The 23,639-nt window shown below is 48.2% G+C and overlaps 11 protein-coding genes across 11 annotated transcripts in view; 5 read left to right on the top strand and 6 right to left on the bottom strand.

Annotated features, from left to right (window-relative positions):
- MGYG_04529 (hypothetical protein) overlaps positions 1-1,519 on the bottom strand; it is a gene marked incomplete at its 3' end in the record, with an annotated part of 6,610 nt that extends 5,091 nt beyond the window's left edge. The window contains exon 1 of the mRNA XM_003174306.1: positions 47-1,519. Within this exon, the coding sequence (XP_003174354.1) occupies positions 47-86 (40 nt within the window). The 5' untranslated portion in view covers positions 87-1,519. The remainder of the gene's footprint in view (positions 1-46) is intronic.
- Positions 1,520-2,258: 739 nt separating this feature from the next.
- On the bottom strand, positions 2,259-3,751 carry MGYG_04530 (hypothetical protein; the record flags this gene model as incomplete). Its single annotated transcript, XM_003174307.1, has 3 exons — positions 2,259-2,763; positions 3,034-3,623; positions 3,701-3,751. 3 exons carry the CDS (start codon positions 3,749-3,751, stop codon positions 2,259-2,261), a joined length of 1,146 nt encoding a protein of 381 aa, XP_003174355.1.
- A 457-nt stretch (positions 3,752-4,208) lies between these two features.
- MGYG_04531 (60S ribosomal protein L6) lies at positions 4,209-5,119 on the top strand (the record flags this gene model as incomplete). Its single annotated transcript, XM_003174308.1, has 3 exons — positions 4,209-4,316; positions 4,554-4,889; positions 4,967-5,119. The coding sequence occupies 3 exons, from the start codon at positions 4,209-4,211 to the stop codon at positions 5,117-5,119; spliced, it is 597 nt and encodes a 198-aa protein (XP_003174356.1).
- A 574-nt stretch (positions 5,120-5,693) lies between these two features.
- On the bottom strand, positions 5,694-6,723 carry MGYG_04532 (sterol desaturase; the record flags this gene model as incomplete). The annotated part of the gene is made up of 2 exons (XM_003174309.1): positions 5,694-6,191; positions 6,247-6,723. The coding sequence occupies 2 exons, from the start codon at positions 6,721-6,723 to the stop codon at positions 5,694-5,696; spliced, it is 975 nt and encodes a 324-aa protein (XP_003174357.1).
- A 497-nt stretch (positions 6,724-7,220) lies between these two features.
- On the bottom strand, positions 7,221-8,340 carry MGYG_04533 (3-ketodihydrosphingosine reductase tsc10; the record flags this gene model as incomplete). The annotated part of the gene is made up of 3 exons (XM_003174310.1): positions 7,221-8,045; positions 8,106-8,237; positions 8,296-8,340. 3 exons carry the CDS (start codon positions 8,338-8,340, stop codon positions 7,221-7,223), a joined length of 1,002 nt encoding a protein of 333 aa, XP_003174358.1.
- Positions 8,341-9,025: 685 nt separating this feature from the next.
- MGYG_04534 (Sas10/Utp3 family protein) lies at positions 9,026-11,081 on the top strand (the record flags this gene model as incomplete). The annotated part of the gene is made up of 2 exons (XM_003174311.1): positions 9,026-9,218; positions 9,280-11,081. 2 exons carry the CDS (start codon positions 9,026-9,028, stop codon positions 11,079-11,081), a joined length of 1,995 nt encoding a protein of 664 aa, XP_003174359.1.
- An 88-nt stretch (positions 11,082-11,169) lies between these two features.
- On the bottom strand, positions 11,170-15,051 carry MGYG_04535 (mismatch repair protein 5; the record flags this gene model as incomplete). Its single annotated transcript, XM_003174312.1, has 17 exons — positions 11,170-11,373; positions 11,450-11,588; positions 11,645-11,683; positions 11,739-11,943; positions 12,001-12,112; positions 12,159-12,240; positions 12,291-12,325; positions 12,378-12,579; positions 12,633-12,722; positions 12,773-12,869; positions 12,925-13,279; positions 13,330-13,389; positions 13,450-13,527; positions 13,598-13,997; positions 14,059-14,437; positions 14,495-14,602; positions 14,661-15,051. The coding sequence occupies 17 exons, from the start codon at positions 15,049-15,051 to the stop codon at positions 11,170-11,172; spliced, it is 2,976 nt and encodes a 991-aa protein (XP_003174360.1).
- Positions 15,052-15,363: 312 nt separating this feature from the next.
- On the bottom strand, positions 15,364-17,721 carry MGYG_04536 (heat shock protein 78; the record flags this gene model as incomplete). The annotated part of the gene is made up of 1 exon (XM_003174313.1): positions 15,364-17,721. One exon carries the CDS (start codon positions 17,719-17,721, stop codon positions 15,364-15,366), a length of 2,358 nt encoding a protein of 785 aa, XP_003174361.1.
- A 349-nt stretch (positions 17,722-18,070) lies between these two features.
- On the top strand, positions 18,071-19,232 carry MGYG_09051 (hypothetical protein; the record flags this gene model as incomplete). The annotated part of the gene is made up of 5 exons (XM_003174314.1): positions 18,071-18,110; positions 18,167-18,206; positions 18,493-18,875; positions 18,940-19,148; positions 19,212-19,232. 5 exons carry the CDS (start codon positions 18,071-18,073, stop codon positions 19,230-19,232), a joined length of 693 nt encoding a protein of 230 aa, XP_003174362.1.
- Positions 19,233-19,725: 493 nt separating this feature from the next.
- Positions 19,726-20,258, top strand: MGYG_09052 (hypothetical protein; the record flags this gene model as incomplete). Its single annotated transcript, XM_003174315.1, has 3 exons — positions 19,726-19,778; positions 19,873-20,107; positions 20,193-20,258. 3 exons carry the CDS (start codon positions 19,726-19,728, stop codon positions 20,256-20,258), a joined length of 354 nt encoding a protein of 117 aa, XP_003174363.1.
- Positions 20,259-22,410: 2,152 nt separating this feature from the next.
- On the top strand, positions 22,411-22,815 carry MGYG_09053 (hypothetical protein; the record flags this gene model as incomplete). The annotated part of the gene is made up of 2 exons (XM_003174316.1): positions 22,411-22,470; positions 22,537-22,815. 2 exons carry the CDS (start codon positions 22,411-22,413, stop codon positions 22,813-22,815), a joined length of 339 nt encoding a protein of 112 aa, XP_003174364.1.
- Between the last annotated feature and the right edge of the window lie 824 nt (positions 22,816-23,639).

Here is a 23,639-nt window from a genome sequence, read left to right on the forward strand (position 1 = left end):
TGCGCTGTTTGCAATGAAGCCGTTGGAATTAATGTTGGGTTTTGACGCTTCAGTGCTCTTGCGGAATGACGAAGGAATAGCTTCATTGGAGAAGGGTAGTAAACGATCTGATGATTGACATTGTTGTAGATCTGCAGGTTTCTTCGTTGATGAGCTGACGCTGCAACGAAAACAGCTCTCTTGTTTTTATCATGACGGCATTTCGGAATCCGGCTGAACGGTCGAGAGTACTGTATTCTTCGGGGTTGAGAATAAATCCCGAAACGATGGTCCTGGCTATCAATTCAAGGGTATATATGATGAAAATTGCTAGGAAGAGGATGTCAACCACGGGGGAGGACCAACTTCCTGTTCGACCAGTGTGAACCGAAGATTCGATAGCTAATAGAATCGTCTGGATGACGATGAGAATCAGGATTATCGGCTCCGTGGCTGGATGGACTAGTAGTTCACACAGCCATCTCCTAACCGCGTTGTCTGCAGAGAATATGCCCAATGCTTTACCCCTTAATGGACTTATGGCTGGATGCCCATGTTTCCGTTTCGGCCGTGGAGACCTCTTTTCGGGTCCTGCCTCGTTCAAGGTCTCTGAGGACGCAACGTCGTGCGCATATTCCAACATGGCTGGTAAAGAAGGAGGTTCGTCCATACGGGCATGTTTAAGCACTGATTTCTGTCTCATGACGCTCTCCATAATCTCCGGCTCGTTACTCAGGTTGACAACACGCTGAGAGACCATTCTCATCATAGAACTTGCTCTTGATAGGGCTGATGAAGGAGAGGGAGAGGGGGAAAGCCGTCCCGTAGCAGATCGGTGTGAGTTTCGTACACTACTTCGTCCAGTCCGAAGGCCGTCCTCCAAGTCATCTCCCAGATGAGAAGAACCTCCCGTAACACTTCCAGCAAAATGAACGCTTCGACCTCCATTGGAGTTCCGTTTGGCTTGGGCCTGTGCATCAGGAACAGAAGCACCACTAATTGGCTGTAGGTATCGTGAATCTGTAAGAGGCAATGAATCGTTCTCTCCGCCAAACGACCCTGATCCATTTTGCACTATCGTATCCTCAGAAGCACCGAAATAGTTGTTATCATCACTTCTCCTGCCATGTCCATCAAACGGTGTATGAGAAGACCCCGACTGTCTAGCTTGCTGAGGCGAGAAGCTCAATCCGATAGTACTCTGGTGAAATGACGCATGATCAAAACCCGACGGCTCCGCATCCTGAGATAAACTGACGGACTCGAAGTTATCAGGGTCTTCTGCTCTCCTGTCTCCCGTAGGCGAGTGCTCTGCAATCCGCTCGTACCGTCGCGAAAGGGGCCTGCCTATAGCCCGTATGCCCCCCCGAACCGACGACTGTCTCCCCGGAAGCTCATCTTCAATCGTAGCTCTCCTCGCCCGGCGTCCAGCGCCATCTGCGATCACCGTGCCCGGGGGTCTTGAGAGGTCTTGGAGGGGTATCGAATGGCTGCCGGACGGGTTGTTCGCATCGTAGCTGGGGTTCTCGGACGGAGCCATTTGTTATTGGCGCTTCTGCTCATCGATTCGTAGACATTGCAGCTATCGGTCCCTGGCAAAAGTATCGAGTAAACGTCCTATTCGCGAGCTCGCCTGGTCAGCAACAGGGCGTGGGAAAAATCTGGCGGGTGAAAGGACCGCGCGTTGTCCAAGTTGGTGAAGGCGAGAAGCAGTTGGCTGCAGGCCTGTCTGTACACGCAGCTGTCAGGAAACGCTCCAACGCAAGGCGCGAGATAGCAGGTAACGGGGCAGGAGTTCGGGGAGGTTGTTTGCTGTGCGTTTTCCAGAGGTTGAATCCCCCTTCAGCTCTGCGGCAGACGAAATGGACAACGAGCTTGGTTTACGTCTTCCCCAGGATCTAAACTCGACTGGCAGTTTTGGCGAGATCGTGGCTGAGAAGAGTGACGAGTTGCGTATTTGGATTACATACACATAAATTACACACGAAACGCAAAGCTTGATACGGGTAATACGGTTACGCAAGACAGATACGACAAGGAGTGTGGCTTGGAGAATTATTTTATATCCTTCACGAATTCAGCATGGAGCTGTTTCTAAGAATAACTAGTTGCATCGCAGCCAGCTAATCAGAGCATCAGTTCGATGGCGCTGGTGGTTCACATCAGGGGTTCGGGTTTGGGGGGCTGAGCTAAGACGAGACGGCTGGTCCAGGGGCATAGATACAGTAGAGCTATTCGTGAGGATCTCAAGGATAGGGACCGTTGAACAAGCCGCTTCCTCAGTCTGTCTCCATGTGGTCACCCTTCTGGCTGTCCTCTACCTGCTGTCGGACACCTTCGACGAATGCCTGGACGGCTTCTCCTCCTCCTAGCGGGACACCACCGCGGCGCATGAACCCGCCGTTCTGGACCGGGATCTTGAGTGCGTCGCTAATGCTGGGAAGTCCTCCGTCTCTGATAGCCATGGTAAGGCTACCGAGGCTCTGTGCAAACTGCGGAGAGCGAAGGACCTTACGAAGGGCGGTACGCTTCTTGTCGACGCTAATACGCTCGACTGGTGCATTGTTATTTTGTTTGGAGAGGAGCTGTAATGATTCGGGAAGAGAACTAAGCAGCTGGTTGAGGGTTGTTTCGTCTGCCGATTCAAGGAAAGGTAAGGTAGACGGCGTCGATAGTAGATCGGCGAGAGTGGTGTATTGTGATTCTCCTGTCTCTTGCTGGGTATTGCCTTTTAAGGAATGAAGCAAGTTTTGTACAACGGAAGAGGGATCCGAACCGGCGGCGCTGTGAGCTCTGAGGTTAGTACCGTGCATGCAATGTTGGAAGAAATAAGCAAAGTATGTATATGTGTGGTACGCAGGCAGGAGAACGCATATTTAAACGTTGGGAGTATACAGCCAAAAGTCAAATAACGTAACTGGCATAAAAAATAAAACCTATACGCAGGCTCTGGCGATGCGCTGAGTTTCTAGAGCAGGAACAAGGCAGCAGGTAAAAGTAGTAAGAAATGCAGTGAAAAAAGAGGATGTGTTCTGTGCCGAGAGCAATACCTACGCTCGTCCGCCATCTGCTCCTCCCTCTCTTGATTCTTGACCTTCTTCTCGTATGTCACCACCAGTAGCACCAGGTCCAGCACCCCCGCTGCCGCCATGCCGTCGTCTCTCAGGACTATGGTCCGTCCCCTCTACGTCTTCCATGGTCTCGTCATCATCACCGCCATCATTACCGCCGTCTTCCCGGGGCAGGCTATCAATGGCGTCTTGCACGTCGATATCTTCGCCCTGCAGCAGTGTATTGACGATCTGGCCCAGCTTCAGGTCTCGCGAGCTGAACCACGCGGGGTTACCCTGCTCGTGCTGACTCCGCGACTGCAGCCAGAAGAGGTGTCTCTGCGAGCTGGAAGCAAACTTCAAGACGTATATTCTGCCGTTCGTAGGCCGTTCGGGGTTGGACGGTTTCTGGGCGCTGGTGGGTTTGTACGGCGTGAAGGTCCCGTCGGAGGGCACCATGACGAGGTCAAGCTCCGGCTGGTCTATAGGCGCCGACCGCGGCCGCCAGCAGAAGTGGACGAGGTCATCTTCCGAGTATAGATAGATGTATCCAGGCGTAGGCCGGGCCTTGACGGCGTTGGGGGTGACGGAAGTCTGTTTGCCAGTTAGTACAGTACCTTTCCAGCGGCGCCTGTAGGTAGTAGGTAGGTAGGTATCAAACAGATACGCACATCTAGTTCGCAGATGCCACCCTTGAAGGTGATGATCGGTGCTATCGACATGGCCGCGTCGTCTTCTCGTCTTCGGCTTCTGCCTCGTCTCTTGTCTTCCTCTTCTTCTGCTTCGTCGTCTTCTGCTTCGTCTGCTTCTTCCACTGCTTTCAGTCTCGTTCTTGTCGTTGCTCGCTTGAACTTTCTTTTCTGTTGCTGTTGTCGTTGCTGACTAACAACTACTGACTAAGACATGACTAAATCTTACTAAGCTCTTTGTAACAAGCTCTAGGAAAAACAAAAGGCCGACGTCGTCCCAAACAGGCCTAGCGCCCTCGGCTACCACTAGGGCACTGTGTGCGCTTCCCACAAAATATCGAACAAGCGCAAAGCGAGAAGTTGAACTTCGAACTTCCAGATCTTCAACAACGACAAAAACCACCACCACCCACCGTCGCCGTCGACCACCCCCGGGAATCCCGCAGTCTTGCAATTCTCGTTTCCCAAGTCTTCGTCACATAGAGCCAACATGTCGGCGCCTGGCCAGACGAAGAAGTTCGGAAAGGGCGAGAGGACCGTCCCGGCCCAGAAGGCCCAGAAGTGGTATCCTGTTGAAGACGAGCCTCAGCCAAAGAAAGTCAGTATACCAGCGCAGACGCCCTTGTTGCCGTCGTTTTGCAGACGCTCGAAAAGCAGCCGGGAGGGCCATTTGTTGTGTTGCGATGAATATCTCCCGGTTTGCATGAGATTCGCGAAATTGAATTGGAACGGCTCTAAATCAATATACACTATATATCTATCTTGATATATATTATATATTTTGTTGATGTACTTGTGCGAATGTGCGGTTACTGACATGGACATTCAACTATAGGTTCGCAAGTCCATCATCCCCGCTAAGCCTCGCGCCAGCCTCCAGCCAGGAACCATCCTCATCCTCCTCGCCGGCCGTTTCCGTGGCAAGCGTGTCGTCCTCCTCAAGCACCTCCCACAGGGTGTCCTCCTCGTTACTGGCCCCTACAAGCTCAACGGTGTCCCACTCCGACGGGTCAATGCCAGATATGTCATTGCCACCAGCGCATCCGTCAAGCTGACCGGCCTCGACGAGCAGACTTTGGAGAAGGTCTCCCAGCCCGGATACTTCACCGCCGGCAAGAGCACCGAGAAGAAGGGAGAGGAGGCTTTCTTCAAGCAGGGAGAGAAGCCCGAGGTACGTACAACTGGAAACCTGGGGTAAGACAGACGGAAGACAAGGACAATTGCTGATTATATTATTTCCGGATACAGAAGAAGAAGATCACAAGCGAACGTGCCAGCGACCAAAAGGCCGTCGACTCGGCCCTTTTGGCCACCATCAAGAAGGAGGAGTTCCTCGACAGCTACCTTGCCTCCAGCTTCAGCCTACGGAAGGGTGACAGACCCCATGAGATGAAGTGGTAGATTCGGGAGTGTGGTGGTTTCATGGCCGTTAAAATAATGTCTTCTGTTCTCTCTTCTTTTCACTAAGCAGAGACTCCTGTATGTTGCCAGGGAGGGAATATGCAACACAACGCCCTCAACTTGACGTGTGTATGTTCTTGCGTTCTTTAAAGCTATGCTCCTTCGTCACACCGATATGGCGTGTTTCCCACCGAAATGTCAAAATTTCCAAAGAAATCAAGGGCCTTGGTTGCAGAGTTTCCATATACCCTGCAATATAATACAAAACAAAAACGACTACGACCAGACAAACAACCTCTTTCTCTGTTTATTCTCCACCTTCTGACATGAGCGAGACCTGTCTTCCTGATCGAATATCCCTTACTACATACCTATCTCTCTACCCGTCGTCAAGTACACGCCCCCTTCTTTACCCTTTCCTTTACAAGCCGCTCATATACATGTCACTATTACAAATATAAAATCGCAATGACTGGATGGCTTTGGTTTCTTCAACTTTCTTCAGTTGTAATTGGTATCTTCAAAAATCGTGAATTAAAAATCATTAAAACATTACATCCAAGAATAGGCTTCGTTAATGTACACTTTCCCTTGTCCTCCGCCGATGACTTCGCCTTGGCTTCTTCTCAACAAGCTTCTCGGCGATGCTTTCTCTGTTGGACTGCTCTGGGATATCATCCTCTAGCTCATCTCCTATGGATGTTCCAAATAACCAATCCATTACCCCCAAAGGTGCATAGTTGCCATGTCCACCATGCAAGAGGTGCTGGTCTATCCGCCTGGCTATGCCGCCGATAAAGAAACTCGTTGGCATCGGCTTATACCCCGAATGCGCAAACGTCTCTTCCAACGACACTATGCTAAGGTAGAGCATATATGTCAACAGGTGGCATCTGAATGCTGCTGCTGGTAAGAATACGGGAAGAAAGCGCCAGAGTATGTATACGACTGGATGGTCGTAGTGAGCAGTCAATGGGTACGGAGTGTGTATCGAATGGTACCAGTCGTTATGATGGCGCTGGAAGGGTGTCCATGAATGCAGAACATGTCGATGAACGAAATATTGCAGTATCTAGACGTCAAGTCAGCCTCTGTTTATCTATGAAAGAATATTTCGTAAAACATACCTCCCGGAGTATCAATGCCCTTCCCACTCCCTTGATGATATCCCACGGCAGAGGCAACTTCGTCGTCACCTTCAACCGACTCTTCAACCCCAGGACTCTTGTCAAAACGAACTCAATAAGCCCCTGCGCCGCTATGCTCAGAATCAAATTGAATATAGCCCAGCCCGCCACCTTGAGCTCTGAAGTGCCATATTTCTTCTTCTTCCCTTGCGGAAGACCGTCTTTGCCGTACACTTTCAGCACCACCGAGGCGGAGGGGATCAAGATATCGAACAGGAAGAACAGGACGGAGGGTATGAAGTAAAATATCAATCGAACGGCCGTAGTGCCGACGAGCTCGACTTTCAATGGGCCGTGGGAGAGGACGAGGGTGGTCCAGGTGAGGTAGAAGAAGATCAGGTTCAGACTGGTCCCGTACGATGACATGGACGGTATCAACAGGTATGAGAGCACTGGAATCGAGAGGAGCGCGCCCATCGCTGGCTGGAGTTTGCAATGAGAGGCTGGTGAGCCTGGCTGGTTATGCGATGCTCCGTTCGCTGTTTATATTTTTTCGGCAACAGGGATTTTACTGTTGGTCAACGAGCTAGACGTCTTGTTACGTCATTCGCCTTATCCACACAGACATGCGATCCAATACTATGAAGAACCAATGCTTGAGATATCATGTTAAGTCCTAGCTGTAGGCCGAGTGGCGGCGCTTCTTTCGTCATGGTAGAGCCGGTTGGAGCCAATATCTACTCTCTAGTTACCGTGCAACACAAAGACGAGCTGTGTGACTACATACCTAGTTAGACCACCGCGGCTAGAATTGACTAGTTTGTGTGAAGCAAATATTCAAGGAAATAGTAATAATAATATATATGTTATCTTAGGGCATCCATGGTTGTTTTAAGGTGCATCTTCAGGTACGCATTTCAGGTACGCATTTCAGGGGTAACTAGTTAATTCACACCACCGGATAGAAGGGACTATCAACTTGACTTAGGAACTCCATGGGTACGACCCCAGTTCCACGCTTTGCCTGCCAGGTCCGGAACGACAAAGATGAATGCAATGGCGCTGACCATGCTAGTAAGGGTGTCCATGATGATGTTGTTTCGAGGGCTGCCTCCCATTGCAGCGCATTTCATCAAATTTCCAATAAGCATAGTCGTGATCATATACTCACCCTTCTCCAGGCCCTTAATAGATATCTTAGCAACTTCATCCGGTGTTTGTGGCTTATCGGCTTCCTCTAACAGTTTGGTGAGATCCGGCTTGATGGTCTGTTCGTGGGCAAATCCTGGCGAGAGAATTCCCATTGGGTAAACGATATGGATCTTGACATCAGCAGCTGGAGCCGGTTGCTGCATGTTCTTTCTTGATCCATTGTATACTTCAATCTCCTGGACGAGGGTGTCTGCTAGAGCTCTCATAGCGGCCTTTGCAGGGCTGTACGGGCCATAGCCAGCCAAGGGTACAAACACTGCAGCCGAAGAAGTGAAGATAATATGGCGGGGAGAAGTCTTTGCGCTCCTTGAACTGGGGTCAACGGGAGACAGCCATCTGCTCAGAGTCGAGTGCGCGGTAAACGCAGCAGTCCAATAAATCGTATCCATCTGAGACTTTAAGGTCTCTGGTGGAGTGGTGACGAAGAATCCAGGAAGTGACATTCCAGCACAGCACCAGACGATATCAGGAGGCTGACCTCCGTTCCATTTGGTGACTTGCTCTAGGGCATGCTCAGTGCCTTCGTAGTCTTTCAGGTCTGCGCTGACATAGTGAAACTTCTGCTTCTCTGGGTATAACGCTGCGGCCTGTACTTCACATGAGAAAATGGCTATTCAACTTTACTGTTCCTCATCATGGATACGCACTTTGATATCGTTTAATGCAGCCTCAAGCTTAGAGACAGTTCGAGATACAATGACGATGTTTGCGCCTTTCTTTGATAGCTCGATTGCAACACTCCGGCCCATTCCCTCCGAGCCTCCAGTGATAAGAACCGTCTAGTATCCTATTAGCCATACGATAGACACGTATTCTATGAAAATAACTATCACATACCTGTCCATCGACCTGGAATTGATTCTTACCACCAAAGCCAAACATTGTTGTTGCCAGGTATGTAAAGGCGCCAAAGAGCAAGGCTGCCGCGATCAACTGAACACCCGGATATGTTATTCCTTCCATACAGGCGGCTTCACGCCAGTGAGACGTTCTTGGAAGTATCTGAGGCCTACACGAACTTCTTGGTCTAAAGGAGTTTAAGAATAAACGATGAAAGCTGGATGTTGAGATGTAGAACCGTCTTCAGGGGCTGATAAATAAAAATAGCTTGTTAGCGAGAAGAAGCACCGTGCAAGTCAATAATTCCTTCTTCAAATTATGGACATGCGGTAAATTTACGCAGCTCTGGCTCTACGCAATACGTCCAAGCTAGACGATTGTTCTATAGAATATAAAATAATCTCAATCCTACTTTTTTCAATCATTTATCTATATATTTCTTAGAAATGCCTTGAGGATTTTAAGACGTTGGTAATATAATACATTTCTGGTACGCACAATTCCACCCATTTGTTATCGATAACGGTAATTAATACCATAAATACACAACTTTACTAAATTAGGATAAGCCTCGGCTGCTCCACCGAATCTTGTGGTAATTTTTGTAATTTTTTCTTTTTGAAGCTTGAAATTGACATTTTGATTATCGACTTTAAACTTGCGATAGACACTGGGAAGAGTAGACAATTCGGGATACACTACGGAGTATTTTTCTTCATAACATACCATGGCAAAGAAGAGAAAGGCTGGCGGAGCTGCGCTGGCTCACCGCAGCAAGAACCCCGTTGAGGACAAAAACTCGAAGTTCGCGGCAGATGCGAGATTTGAGAACTCTGAAGATGAATTTGAAGCTGGCCGTGACCGTGTCTTGCTCGAAGAACGCCCCGAGGTGAAGCGGAGACGGAGGCTAGAGGAAGATGGTATTCGCGCATCTACTTTTTCTCATAGTACTTCGCCTGGGCGCTAACTTGGTATATCTAGAGCGGTTACTGCAACTATCAGACGAGGAAGTTCATGGATACGTGTCCGAGTCCGAGTCCGAGGATGATTATGATTATGGGAATGAGGAAGAGGAAGAAGTAGAAGAGAAAGAGGATAAAGCCGCAAACTTAAAGAAGAAACTCCCAAAACTACGGCGGAGAGAAGAACTGAGTCCCGACCTCATGGATGACGGCAAGAAGCCGGAGGAAGATGAAGAAGGAATTGAGGCGTGGGGAGCATCGAAATCGGATTACTACAATGCGGACACAATTGAAACCGAGGGAGATGCGCTGGAAGAAGAGGAGGAAGCCAAGAAGATTCAGCTAAAGAAACTACAGTCGATGACGGATGCTGATTTCGGGTTTGATGAATCAGAGTGGCTTGACAGTGCTAAAGGGGATGAGGAGGTGTCGAAAGATGCCATAGCGCATGGAAAAACCATCACGGAGGTACTGCCGGAAATACAAATACCTGACGATATGAGTGTGGAGGAGAGGCTGAATATTCTATCAAAACGGTATCCAGAGTTTGTACCTTTGTCAAAGGATTATACCGATCTCCAGCCACGGTATCAGGAACTCTCTGCGGCGGTTGATGGGGCCCGGAAGTCTCGCAAAGAAACGTCAAGTGACAAAACACCACTCTCCGTCCTACAATTCCGCGCGTTAGCTGCATACCTGGGTGTTATTAGCATGTATTTTGTGCTTTTAACTTCCCCTGCCAGAAATAGCACGGGGAGCTGTCTTGCCTTACCACCAGCTGAGCTCAGAGAGCACCCTATTATGGGTGCATTGGTCGTCTGTCGAAAGACCTGGGAACAGGTAAAAGACTTGCAAGAGGTTGAACAAGAGCCGTCCGATATTGAAGAAGAGGAGGAAATTGATACCACAGTTCCAGCGACAAAATCGTCTCTAGACAAACCATCAAAGGTAGCCAAAGCCGCGAAGGTACCCAAAAAATCAAAGGCTCAGAAATTGGTGGAAAAAGCACAAGCACTTGCCGAGTCACAGCGTGCTGAAAAGCTCAATAAGACTGAGCTTGGTTTACAGGAGCTATCTAAGCTCCTGGATCAGGGAAGCTCATCAAAGCTGACTTCGCAGCGAGAGTCACAGCTTCATGACTATGACTCTGATTTTGGAGATGAAACTAAACTTACTGCCCACGAAGCAGCAGAGAAAGCCAAGAAAAAGAAATCACTACGCTTTTATACCTCCCAGATCGCACAAAAAGCAAACAAACGTGATGCAGCTGGTAGACATGCTGGTGGAGATACGGATTTACCATACAAAGAACGGAACAAGGACCGCCAGGCTCGTCTTAACGAGGAAGCACAGAAGAGAGGACGCATGGAAGCAAATGAGAACGAGCGTCTTGGTGGTGATAGCGATGAAGAGGACTACCAGCTTGCAAGAGAAGTCCGCGGTGATATGGACGGATCTAACAGCGACGATTACTATGACATGGTTTCTTCCCGTCAAAAGCAGAAGAAGGCCGACAAGAAGGCATTGTCAGAGGCTCGGGCCCTTGCTGCTAAGGAGGGTGGTCGTGTCGAGATCCAGGAGGAAATTGGCCCAGATGGCAAACGTGCTATCACTTATGCCATTGAGAAGAACAAGGGATTGACGCCAAAACGAAACAAGGATGTGCGGAATCCTAGGGTGAAGAAGAGGAAGAAGTTCGAGGCCAAGAAGAAGAAGCTTGGAAGCATAAAGCAGATCTATAAGGGTGGTGAAGGCCGTGGTGGATATGGCGGAGAGTTGACGGGTATCAAGAAGAATTTGGTAAAGAGTGTTAAATTATAGAGAGGCTCGTCGTTCGTCATAAAAATAAAACGGAAACGACTAATGACTACATTAATTTTGGCACTTTACATACCAGTAGTGATAGGGCTTAAGGTGAAAGGAGAGACGGGGAATGTGCAGTTGGGGTTGGGCTATTCTCCATGTTTTCCTCTGACTCTATGGTGTGGGAGACTTCATCCACTTCACTCCCTATCATCTCCTCTAGCAGAGACCTGACGCGATTTGTTGGCTCTTCTTCACCAGAATGAGTATTTGAAAAGTCAGCTTCGAGAAACCTCCTTGCCAAACGCTCCTAGATCAGTCAATCACTGGTTAGTTTTTGGTGTGGCCCATGCTATAAAGTTACTTAAATGGGGGGATGCATGTACCGCCCGTTCAAGCTCCCCTACCTCTCTCGCCGTCATTCTTGCGCAGATGGCCACTAAGTCTTCCTTTCGATGTAGCAACCTTTCTATTCCCTGTGCTCGAGATATAATTGCTGGGTCAATGCCTGCCATTGCAGCACAGCTACGGTAGCCGTTAGTTATATCCATATTTTGAGATAAAACGTATGTAATAGTTACTTGGTTCCAAAGCTTGAGCTACTTCGTCCCAGCCGGAAACTGCTCCAAAGTCAGCGACTTGTATTTCTGAGTAATTTATACAATGAAATCTCACTTATAGAGGTATATAATTTGGTCCTCGACGTGTTGAGCGGAGCTATTGACTTGAACTTCCATGTGACCAAATTCCAGCTCCGGCCGTGGTTTGAGGAATCCATTTTCGAATATCTCGTGGAAATGGGTAGCTGCAATCACCTTTGGGCGCCGATCTCCCAGGCTTAAGACATATTCAAACAACCCGCAGGCCAGCCCTGCACCGTCTGTGATTTTGAGTCAGTACTATAATAGTAGTATCCGCCAAAATGGAGAGAATGTACCTGATGATTCAGTCCCCTTCCCGAACTCATCAATAATTATCAAGCTTCTATGGGTAGCTTGACTCAGAGCGAATGATACTTGTTGTAAGTCATTTGCAAACGTACTTTGGACCTGTCTTCGTGAGAATCAAATATATGATTTAACAATTGCTCCTTACCTTTGAAACCGTTTCTCGTGTTGATACCCTAGTTAATATCCTGTCGGTATAGCCAATTAGAGCGCTATCCGCAGGGACGAAGCTGGAACCTAATTAGCTTTTGCTAGATTTCAGGTGGGAATAAGTTTTAACCTTCCAATGTGAGCCATATAAACGATGATAGCAGCCTATGTAGGGTTAATCCAAGCTAGTCTATCTCATTAGATAACGGTGCTTTACCTGGCTGAGATAGACACTCTTCCCTGAGAAGTTTGGGCCAGTCAATAAGAGCATACTTGGACCCTGAGTTGTTCCTCTAGTGGGAACTGGCTCAGCATTAGAGGGAATATCATCAGGGGTATTCTCCGCGGCTCCTTTCCCCCCTACAATAAATGTATTGTTGGGTACAAAGGATGATACTGTAGCTTCGTGGAGCATATGACTGTAGACAGTTAAATATTTTGTTACGAAGATAGGGCTAATTAGGAAACCTACCGGCCACCCTTAATAGAGATGATATTTTCATCGGTCATGCGAGGTCGTACCAGCTTGTGTAAACTAGCACCCTGGACCAGAGCGAGAAGGCTGCCTTAACTGTGAGCAAAGTTGAACGCTAGGATGTAAATGTGCCTGACCTGTCAATCTCTCCACATATGTCCGATGCCTCAACAAGCATGTGCTCGTACGTTAAGATATCCTGTGCCAGCTGATAAACGATTTCTATTTCCTTCTCTAAAGATTGTAAGTTATATACACAGAGAGCCAAATGAGTATAGAAACAACTTACCACATATCAAGCCATATATATCTCCTAGCTTCTCATCCATTTCACGCATCCTAGAGTCTTTAAAATAAGCTCTATTTTCTGTGTTGAATACCTGAGTCCAGTCCTCATCGTTGGAGCCATACATTGGCCTACCCCTATCATCGAAAGGCATAGCAATATTGAAACCAAGTTGTGGGAAGTAAACGACATTTATTTCTTTATTTATTCCTTCCGGAAGGGATGTAGCAATATTGATAGCTACCTGGTTAAGTAAATCATCCATACCACTATATGTCTCTTTTAGCTTGTCAAGATCTTGATCGATTCCTGGTCGAACCACTGTGCGACGCTCTTCGATAGAAAGTGAAAGATCAACCTTAGGACTCATTAGCCGGGGTTAAAAAGGCTGTAAGGTATTCCTCATACTATCTCATGGATTTTGCTCCCAATCTGGTGCAGCTGAGCTAGATCAAGCTTGAGTAATGCCTGTAAAGCAAGGGAGGTCAGAATACGGGGGTTATCAGTATTCGCGACTTAACTGCGCACCTTTGAGCAAACATCTAATGTCTGAACTCCAGTAACCTCCTGTAAAGCTTGGTTCACATCAATAGCATGAAACGCAAACTATAAACCACGTTAGTGCCTGTTTACAGGAACATCGCTATAGGTAAGAGGTTGCGTTCAATAGACGTACGTCAAGTAGGCTAGACCAGACTACTCCCTTAAATCCTCGGAATTTTGCACTTCCAGTACTAATGCCCTTTCGCAGATGAATCATCACTGGTCTCAGGTTCTTGATATTTTTCAAGCTCTTGATGAGTTGATTGAGGGGGGAATTATTCTCTGGGCGTAAGAAGACATTGATGAATTCGTGTCTTTGGCTAATTGTAGAGGGATCAATGCTTGGACGGAGAAAACATTGTTTTAGCAAGCGCTTCCCTTGGGGTGTCCTTGCAAAATGGTGAAAGAGGCCGTAGATAGATAAGGCCTCCTTGGACCCAGATGAGGTTTTGCCAGGGCCCTGATTGAAAGCATTTGGATGGGATTCAGACTGCAGTATTTGAAGGGATGCTAACGTATCTTTGTTGATAAGCCTATGACATGGGAGTGTTAGCATAAAAGGTATAGATATGGGGAACCCAAGGACATACTAACATTGTTTTTTGCAGGCTAATCATCCCAAGAGACTTGATACCAATTGCTGCGGAAGATAATGAGCCGTATCGCAAAGAAATAGTAGCCCGCTTCCTTTGCAAGTACGTGAGAATCGCGCCGGCACAGCCAACAGAAATGCAGTTTTCCATGTCAATAACCCCGCTAATATTTAATAAATACCCCTGTTGTTCTGTGAAGTCAATAGTTTCTCCTGTAACATCGCCGTCGTGAGAGAAACTGGTTCCTGGAATAAGAAACCTAAAAGCTGTATTGGGCTCGGGGCTGAGTTTAAGAGACGAGAGTTTGATCTTTGCGCTTTCAAACCCAAACTCCTGGGTTGGACGCACATCTAGCTGGTATGGTAGCTGGAGATGTGAGTCTAAGGTAATATTAGTTGAATGTTGGTACTTGCTTCTATCGAGGATGGAAGACTAACCGACATCAGAGGTAGCCCGGCTTGCGTTTCCTGCATTTGTAGGATCTTCTAGCACTTGATCAGCTCGTAGAGATATTAGCAGCACTGTAGGTTCGATTTCAAGTTTTACTGCCCATAACCACGTCAGTAAACTATCAAAGATGGCAGATGTAGAATTTCCACGCACAGATGTCAATAACATCAGGTTCGCCATGGACGATGTCCTCCATAACGTATAATTTTTCTTCCAGGGCAGAATAGTAACTGCAACCGATCATTCCTCGGTCCTTCATATCTATGGCCATGACGACCTTGCAAGGTTCCTCGTCATCATCTTCCAATCGCTCCTCCCGGGCAGTGATCTCACTTTGCGGCAATGCATTTGAAGGAAGACTTTCATTCTGAGCATTTCTGCTGGTAGCAACAGAAGTGGCTCTGGAGTAAGTTGGTCGTGATGAAATGCACTGGGTATTTTGGCTAGAGGCTGCGTTTCCACGAGATCTTCGCGCAAAATACCCTCTTCCACGGCCTTTGGCGAATGGATTCCTTCTCTGTCTGGCAGTGAATGATCGTGCCATGGTGCAGTGTGTTTGTGCTTTCCTGATAGTTTTTTATCAAGAGAAGAAGGGTTGCAGTTGAAATTGTCTTCATTGACCCAGGTGAGGTTGATTTAAGGTTAATCAGGCATTACCCGATTGGGACGGACACAAAAAAATGGTATTATCCGATGAAACTGTTACTTTTTGAACGAAAATAATCGTAGCGAGGGATAGGGCAAGTAGAGTAGAGGTGCATCCATTAAGATGGTATATAATAAGAAGAGAGATCCGTGGTATAATGCTATATAATACAAACCAATATCATTATCATACATAGTAGTACATAAAAAATCAGGTTGACTTTTCTGTTGCGATATCTAGTCCAGTTTTGTCTTCATTGAAGATAGCGGTAGCTGTTTGACCAGAAACAACTTGTCCTCGAATAATTTTATCAGCAAGATGATTGCCGATTTCCTTGGATATGAGCCTGTTCAAAGGTCTGGCACCGTACTTGGGATCATAGCCCTTTTCACAGAGCCAATCTTTGATTTCATCACTGACACTAAGGGTTATTCGGCGATCATCTAGCCTAGCCTGGAGTTCTTTGACGCGAATGTCAACGATATCCCGCAGAGCGGATCGCGACAGCCTCTTGAACAAGATGAATTCATCTATTCTGTTCAGGAACTCGGGTGGGTATGATGACTGGACAATTCCCATGACTGCTGATTTCATTTCGGGAGAAATATCCTCACCTTGAGAAGCATCTGCTGAAACAAGCACTTCAGCACCGAGATTGGATGTGAGGACGATAAGGGTATTGCGGAAATCAATTTTGTGACCCTGGGCATCGGTGAGGAAGCCTTCGTCTAGCACCTGAAGCAGGAGAGAAGAGATGTCACGATGAGCCTTTTCGAATTCATCGAATAGGAGGACAGCATATGGTTTTCTGCGGACGGCTTCAGTGAGTTGACCAGCATCATCATAGCCCACATATCCGGCTGGAGATCCGATAAGCCGACTGACGGTATGTTTCTCCTGGAATTCGCTCATGTCAAAACGGACAACGGCGGTTTCAGTTGAAAAAAGGAAACCAGCCATCTTTTTGCATAGTTCAGTCTTGCCAACACCAGTAGGGCCAAGAAACATGAAGGATGCTAAGGGTCGATTTTCACCACTGAGACCGGCTCTCTGCATCCTTACGGCGTTTGCTACCGCTTCAAGTGCTTCATCCTGGCCACGAACGGACTTGCGGAGAGTATCTTCCATGTGGATTAATTTCTCAACTTCTCCAGACATCAGTTTGTTGACTGGGATACCTGTCGTGCGAGAGACCACACCGGCAATATCGTCAGCAGTAACGGAATCGTGAAGTAGACTCTGTCCTTGAGTGGCCGTCGAACCAGAGTCGTTTTCTTGCGGTAGCTTCTTTTCCAGATTCGGAATGGTCGAATATCTCAGCTCACCGGCTTTTGCAAAGTTCCCTTCCAGTTGGGCTTGTTCTAGCTCACCCCTGGCCCGTTCCAGGTCCTCTTTAGCTTGTTTAATAGCTTCAAGCTCCGCTTTCTCCTTATCCCAAGCCTCAGTGAGTTTTCCAACATCTTCTTGCTTGGACTTGAGGAGTTCTTCGAGCTTCTCCCTTCGTTCCACGCTAGCTATATCCTTTTCCTTCCGGAGAGATTCTAGCTCGATTTGTATGGTCATGATCTGCCGGTCGAGTTCCTGAATAGCATCTGGCTTTGACTCTTGCTGGAGCCGTAAAGCTGAAGCAGCCTCGTCCACTAGATCGATAGCTTTGTCGGGAAGGAAGCGGTCAGTAATGTATCGGTTGCTGTAGGTGGCAGCCGCTACTAGCGCGCCATCAGTGATTCGGACTCCGTGATGCACTTCGTATTTGTCCTTGATTCCTCGAAGGATTGATATGGTGTCTGGAACAGTCGGTTCCTCCACGAGAATCGGTTGAAATCTTCGTGCTAGAGCAACATCCTTTTCAATCTGCCGGTACTCGTTGAGGGTGGTAGCACCACAGCATTGGAGGTCTCCTCTAGCCAGAGCTGGTTTGATAAGGTTGCTTGCATCGATGCTGCCTTCTGCCTTGCCCAGGCCGAGCAAGGTGTGCAGCTCGTCGACGAAAAGAATGACACCGCCCTGAGCGTCTTCCACCTCTTTAAGGACGCGCTTCAACCGCTCTTCAAAGTCACCTCTGAACTTAGCACCAGCAATGAGCTGTCCGAGGTCCAGAGAGACGACGCGTTTGTTCTTGACGCTCTCCGGAACATCGCCTCTGACAATCCGCTGCGCAAGCCCTTCGAGGACAGCAGTTTTGCCCGTGCCAGCCGCTCCGATCAGCACCGGGTTGTTCTTCGTTCTCCTCGATAATATCTGGATGGTTCGGTGAATCTCGGCGTCTCTACCGATAACTGGATCGAGTTTTCCGTCCTTTGCTCGCGCCGTAAGGTCGACTCCAAACTGCTCTAACGCTAGCTTCTCTGGCTCACCACCAAGGTTCATTCGATGCGTCCCGCCGGGTGGATGAGGCCTGCCATTCGCATAGTGACGTATAAACCCGGCCGCATGAACGTGTTGCTTCGACAGTTGCCAGGGTAGAAGGCCGTATAGGCCTCTTCGTGCAGTCGTATTAATATGAGCTGCAGCTCTGGGAGCTTGAAGCAGCTGCCTGCTCCCTCGCATAACAAGACGACAAGACATGGCGTATGTGACTTTGACTCACTGCAAGACCGACATACCAATTGCCCTTGTCCTGTCTCTCTCTCACTATTATATATATCTGACCTCTGCTATGCCCATCCACGACCCTTCTCGAAGGCTCCAGAAGGCCGTCTCCGCCCTTATCGCGAAGGTCGCCGTCGCTCTTTGCTGGTTGCCCAAGGTAACCGGACACGGTCACATGACGTCTCACTAGAGGAAAAAATCTTTTTCTTCTTTTTCTTTTCGTTTCTTCCTTTTCTTCCCCTCCATAAGAAGGAAAAAACACCCACGCAAAAATACAAGGACTCGCAGGAAAAGCTCTTCCACGCTCCCTCAATTCACTTGCACCATGGGTTTCGCCGACTTCTCTACCGACTCTGGCCTTGCCAGTGAGTGCCTCCTCGCCACCTAGCTCTGTCTGCCGGAGGCTAATCATCTTGTACAGTCGCCGACTCGTTCTTCTCGCGAAGGACCTATGTTGAGGGGTAAGTCATCACAGCCCAACCAACCCCCTTTCCACTTCCCTATTATCAAGTACCAAAAGCACCAAAACACTTCTTTTTTATGATGAAAACAGTTGGTCCGTGTTGATGAGGCGGCTTAAGACACCGCCGAGTGACTAAAACACATTCGTCCTTGTGACATTTCTGAAAATATACGATATAAAAAGACACCTTCTCTGCTGCGTTGCGCTGTCCTTTTTTCGATCTTAATTCATGCAATTAGCTATCTGTGCTCGAGATGAAAGGTCAATGCTAACGTGGGATGCAGATATGAGCCAACTCAGGCCGATGTTGTAACCTTCAAGGCCGTCAGCAGCGAGCCAGACGCTAGCAAATACCCACACGTTGCCCGTTGGTACAAGCACATTGCCTCCTATGAATCTGAGTTCTCCACCCTCCCAGGAGATTCTTCTAAGGAATACACTGCCTATGGCCCAGAGAACAGCGAGCTCCCAATAAACACCAAGGCTGAGGCCCCAGCTGCTGCTGAAGAGGAGGATGATGATGACATCGACCTCTTCGACAGTGAAGACGAGGACCCAGAGGTTGTTGCTGAGCGAGAGCGTAACCTTGCTGCCTACAGAGCTAAGAAGGCCAGCAAGCCTAAGCCAGTTGCCAAATCCATCGTCACCCTTGACGTTAAGCCATGGGGTATGTTTGATACCCTACACTTACGTACTTCTTATATATACTGACCCGGCCTCTTTCCTATCAGATGACGAGACCGACTTGGCTAAGATGGAGGCTGCCGTACGATCCATTGAGAAGGATGGCCTCGTATGGTCTGGCTCTAAGCTTGTCCCCATTGGCTTCGGTATCAAGAAGCTCCAGATCAACTTTGTCATCGAGGACGAGAAGGTCTCTGTCTCCGACTTGCAAGAGGAGATTGAGGCCTTCGAGGACTTCGTTCAGTCCACCGATGTTGTAAGTTTTACCTGACTTGCCTTTAAATGACTCACAGCAAACGCTAATCAACTCCAACTATAGGCTGCCATGCAAAAGCTTTAAGTTAAAACAACAAACAAAAATCAAAACAAATGGTAAAAGAAAAAGATACCACGTCGAGAAACCTCGCGTTTTGACATGCTATGAAACGAAGATTTATGAGAAGCAGGCTGGGATAATGAACTTTTGGCCTCACATTGCCGAATTTTCCCTTTGTCGAAGGCCACACGTAGTACAGAAAATGCTAGACATTCCTGCTTATGTTTATTGACGTTAATGAAAATTCAAATGACTCGACCAGTGTCTTCTTCCTTGCTTTAGTTGCCGTAGAATCGCCTTAAATTCGTCTTGCAAATCTAGAATCTGCTTGTTTGTTGACGCTCGTCGGGCAGCAACGTAAGAAAGCTAGTGAGATGCAAACAAGCCAAACACCCACCAAGCTCTTTTCTCGAAGCTCCAGCTGCAACAACTTGCGGTGATATGTAATATTATCACAACCATCGCCATCATACCTCAGCAAGATACCAGAGCACAGGATATAGCTCCGTTACAGATCATGAGCCTACCTCGTCTAATAGTAGGCTTCGGCCTGCTTCTCCTAGCCCATGCGTAAGTGGGAAGACCAACCATACACCCCCGAATATTTACCACGGAATAAAAGCCATCCCCGAGCGACAGACAGCTAACGACACCAAATAAATAGGGGATACTCTACACATGAACATTCAACGTTATACGGTAGCCTTCATTCTCTTCCAGCAGATATCACGCTCGAGACGCTTGTGTCGGTAATAATGGTGACCGCGGGGTTGGTTATGGGATCTGAGAAGCTACGGCCGATTAGCTGGAGTTCATGGGCGGGCGAGATCGAGAAGCGAGGCGGTGCTGAGAATCCGTTTAGAGGGCTGGAAGAGCGGATGGGATTCCTTGATATCAGGGTTCGTTATGCCAGGATTTGGCTCTTGACTGCGGATGGGATGAGATGTGGCTACGTTGCTAACTTTCCCGGTTTCTCTTCTCTAGGCTAAGCGAAGGGAGTTTGCGGACTGGATTCGCGAGAAAGGTGTACCTGCTGACTTGAAGCAGTAGATGTGTATGTGTGTATCTGTGGCTGGACGAATATAGAGTATGTTATCATGACATGTTACCTGAATCAGACCCGGAGTACACCATACAGAGTACACTCCATAACTATGATTGCCGGTCATTTGACGTAATGCCGTGGCCATGCGTAACTGAAATGCAGATAACCATATCCGTCGAGGGTCGAGATTGGGGAGGCTGGTTACAATTATGCGTTGGTATGGAAGTATCTCCACATGCGCAGCGAATTATCCAACCTCAAACGGGCGACATGCTGGATATGTATCTTGGCAGTTGGAACTTGCTTGAAGTAATATTGTCCTCCCTTTGTAAGATGTTACTGAGCCAGTAGTGTCTTCTCCGAAACGGCAACGGTGGAAATCACGGATATTCCAGAGAATCGACGTCGTTTGCCACAGCAAGTCTGGCCATTACTTCTATATATATACAGGGGCTTTTGTCCGAGTCAGGCGCGGATAAACATACTCCTTCACACGTCCACCCCTCCCTAAGGCGTTGATGCGTGGCGATGATGAAACTGCTGGTGCTGCTATCGTTACCATGGCCAATGGGGAATATGGATGCCTAGAATAATAAGCCCAAGAAAATTTATTAATGCCAGGGATAAGCAAGCTGCCCGTCATATTATTCTCATGCCCCAAAAGGGAGAGGAACATATTAAGCAATTTAGCACTTGGGCTACTTCTCCATATTATTCAAGGCCAAGCTGGAGTCCGCCTGTTTAATGGGAGGGCTGATAGATTACGATGTAACGCAATTTATAAGGCTCCATAATATCGAGAAGATACTCGTATGGAGTACGGAGTACGGAGCACAATATGAAAAGCTGAAGAGTCGGCGAGATGCAGGTACATCGACTTAGTTACCTAATACGAAAGCTCCGGAAGAAACGTCCGTCTTCGACTGGCTTCTTTTCCCAGGATCCAGGGCTCGCCCGTAATATGCCCCGTACTCCTTAGCGGGCAATCAAGTTTTTCCCTCAATAATCTTCCTTCTCGTTATTTCCAGGCGAAAGGGCTTGGGTTAGTGTGAGGGCCGCTTAAGCTGGTGCGATGGAACGTCTCAGACCGTAGACGAAAAGGCAGACTGGTTCCATATTTTTTCCAGTAGTCGACTATTGTTCACGCCAGACCCGCGCCGGCTGGGCGAGAAGTCGAACCGCAAGCTCCATTTTCTGTAAATTAACCAGTCTGCTTGTACTCTGTACACATCCTCCGTTTCTTTTTCCTGGTCTTCCTGCCTTCCCCAGTACATGGTGAGACCTTTGTGCTGTTGTGGGAATTTGGTTGGAAAGGGATGCATAATAATAGTCGTGCTTCTATTTTTATGGTTGGAGCTGACGAATGCATTCCCCCCCTAAGCTTTTTCTTCTTAGGCTAGCAAGATCGCTTGCTCTTCCCTAAGATAACACGACAGGGTGGTTGGGCTGGCTAGATGCATGACAAGGCGCAGTTGATGCCGTGACAAAGGCAAAGGGGGCCACAACATCCAACCTCGTCGTCTTCAGGCGGCGGCTGGACAAATCCGTTCCCAGCCGTGGGAGGGGAGTCGTCGTGTTTGCTTGGTGGCTGGACAAGTTGCGAGAATTTCCCTCTTTTTTTCACTCTTGCATCTTGCGCATCCAAGACCGAAAAGACAACTTGCTGTCGTGGCAGATGGGCGGTTTAAGCGTTCAAACTGTCAACCATCCAACGGGAAGTGCGCCGGATGGCCGGCCAACCAACGGATTGTGGGAAAAGGAATATAACCCAGAACAACAGATGGGGCCGTATTGGTTAACCGTGGAGCCTGCCCCTGGTCCACTTCGCAATATTATCCAGCGAGCCGCAGGTGAAACCAAAGGAAGATCGCCTTTGAAATGCGCCACTAAGGCAAGGCAAAATTACGAATCACAGAGAACCTTTGTGCTTCGTTGTCTAGCCATCGGCTTTTTCCTTTCTTGCAGTGCCCACCATATAAATATTCCCCATTCCTTCTGTCTCGTTTCTCCTTTCTTCCTCTCTCCTTTTCCCATATCTCTCATTAACGACTCGTCGATAATCGATAATCAAGCGCATACCAAAACTTCGAACTTCTCCAAAACACATCCACTTATCTCTATAATCCGAGTTCGACTCAAACAAAAAACACCATCAAAATGCGTTTCTCTGCTGTTTCCGTCCTTGCCTTGGCTACCCTCGCCATGGCCAAGTCTGAGGTATGTCTTTTTTCCTGTGGTATCTGACTTTGTGTGTCACCGACCAACCGCTAACATATCCTCCAGTCTGGCAAGATGTCTGCTCTCCCAGTCACCAGCAGCATGGTCATGACCACTGCCCCATACCCAACTGGCGGCAGCCCAACTGGCATCCCAGGAACTGGCACTGGTTCTTCCACCATGCCACACAACTCTACCAGCACCGCCCACACCAGCACTCGCACTGGCTCCGGCCCAAGCTCTTCCATGACCACCACCGCCACCTCCACTGGTCTCGCTGCCACCGCCGGCCCAGCCCTCGCTGGTGTCATCGGTGGTGCCGCCGTCATTGCTGCCTTCCTTTAAATGCATTAATTCTTCAACCACGTGGAGTGTTCCCGTTCGGTTCTTTGGACAGCTTTACCCCTTAGTTGTTCCTCAGAAACGGGAATGATCAGGACAAATTTCTCCATTATCTTTGTCGTCCTTGTTATTGCTTGCATCCACCAATGTAGACCTTTTTCTCTTGTACTATTTTCTTTTAATTTAATATACCACGCATGTTTTACTTCACCCGGCGTTAGGCCTTTTCCCGCGGTTGGGCGGCCTCAGAAATGGACTTTTTTTTCTGGAACAAAAAATTTGACGTTGGCATTCTTTCAGTCATGGGCTCTTTAATTAATTTTGATCCGAATGCTAGGCCTTTTGACTCATGTGTGATATAGTTGCTAGAATATAAGCTACCTTAGCCTTCCCACCTTGAAGCTATACGTTAACAAAACAAACACCACCATTCATGGGGCAACTCACCGGCTCCCATCGTTTATCTCCAGCCAGTAGTCGACAAGAGGGGCATTCATGCAGAACCAGGGGTCCCTCGCTGCCCCCCGGCAACCGGCCCTGCGCTGCCGCTCGTCGGCGCCAGTCGTGATGTTGTTCCGTCTGCAAGATGAAGTCAAGAAACGCGAAAACGGCGCCGCGACTTGTCGATTTCGTGTCTATTTAACCCTTTTGGGACTAGCGGCCGTCGCCCCCCAACCTCACATCAAAACAAACATGACGAAGTGACGAAGATCAATCAAAACAACAACAACAACACCGAGAACAGCACCACCAAGCAGCAAACAACGTCGCCGCCAGCAACTTGTGACCCAATAGAAGCAAGATAGTGATTAGTGTGTGGTACGAAG

The sequence above is a fragment of the Nannizzia gypsea genome, genomic scaffold (genome assembly GCF_000150975.2).
Source record: "Nannizzia gypsea CBS 118893 supercont1.3 genomic scaffold, whole genome shotgun sequence".
Lineage (NCBI taxonomy): Eukaryota > Fungi > Ascomycota > Eurotiomycetes > Onygenales > Arthrodermataceae > Nannizzia > Nannizzia gypsea.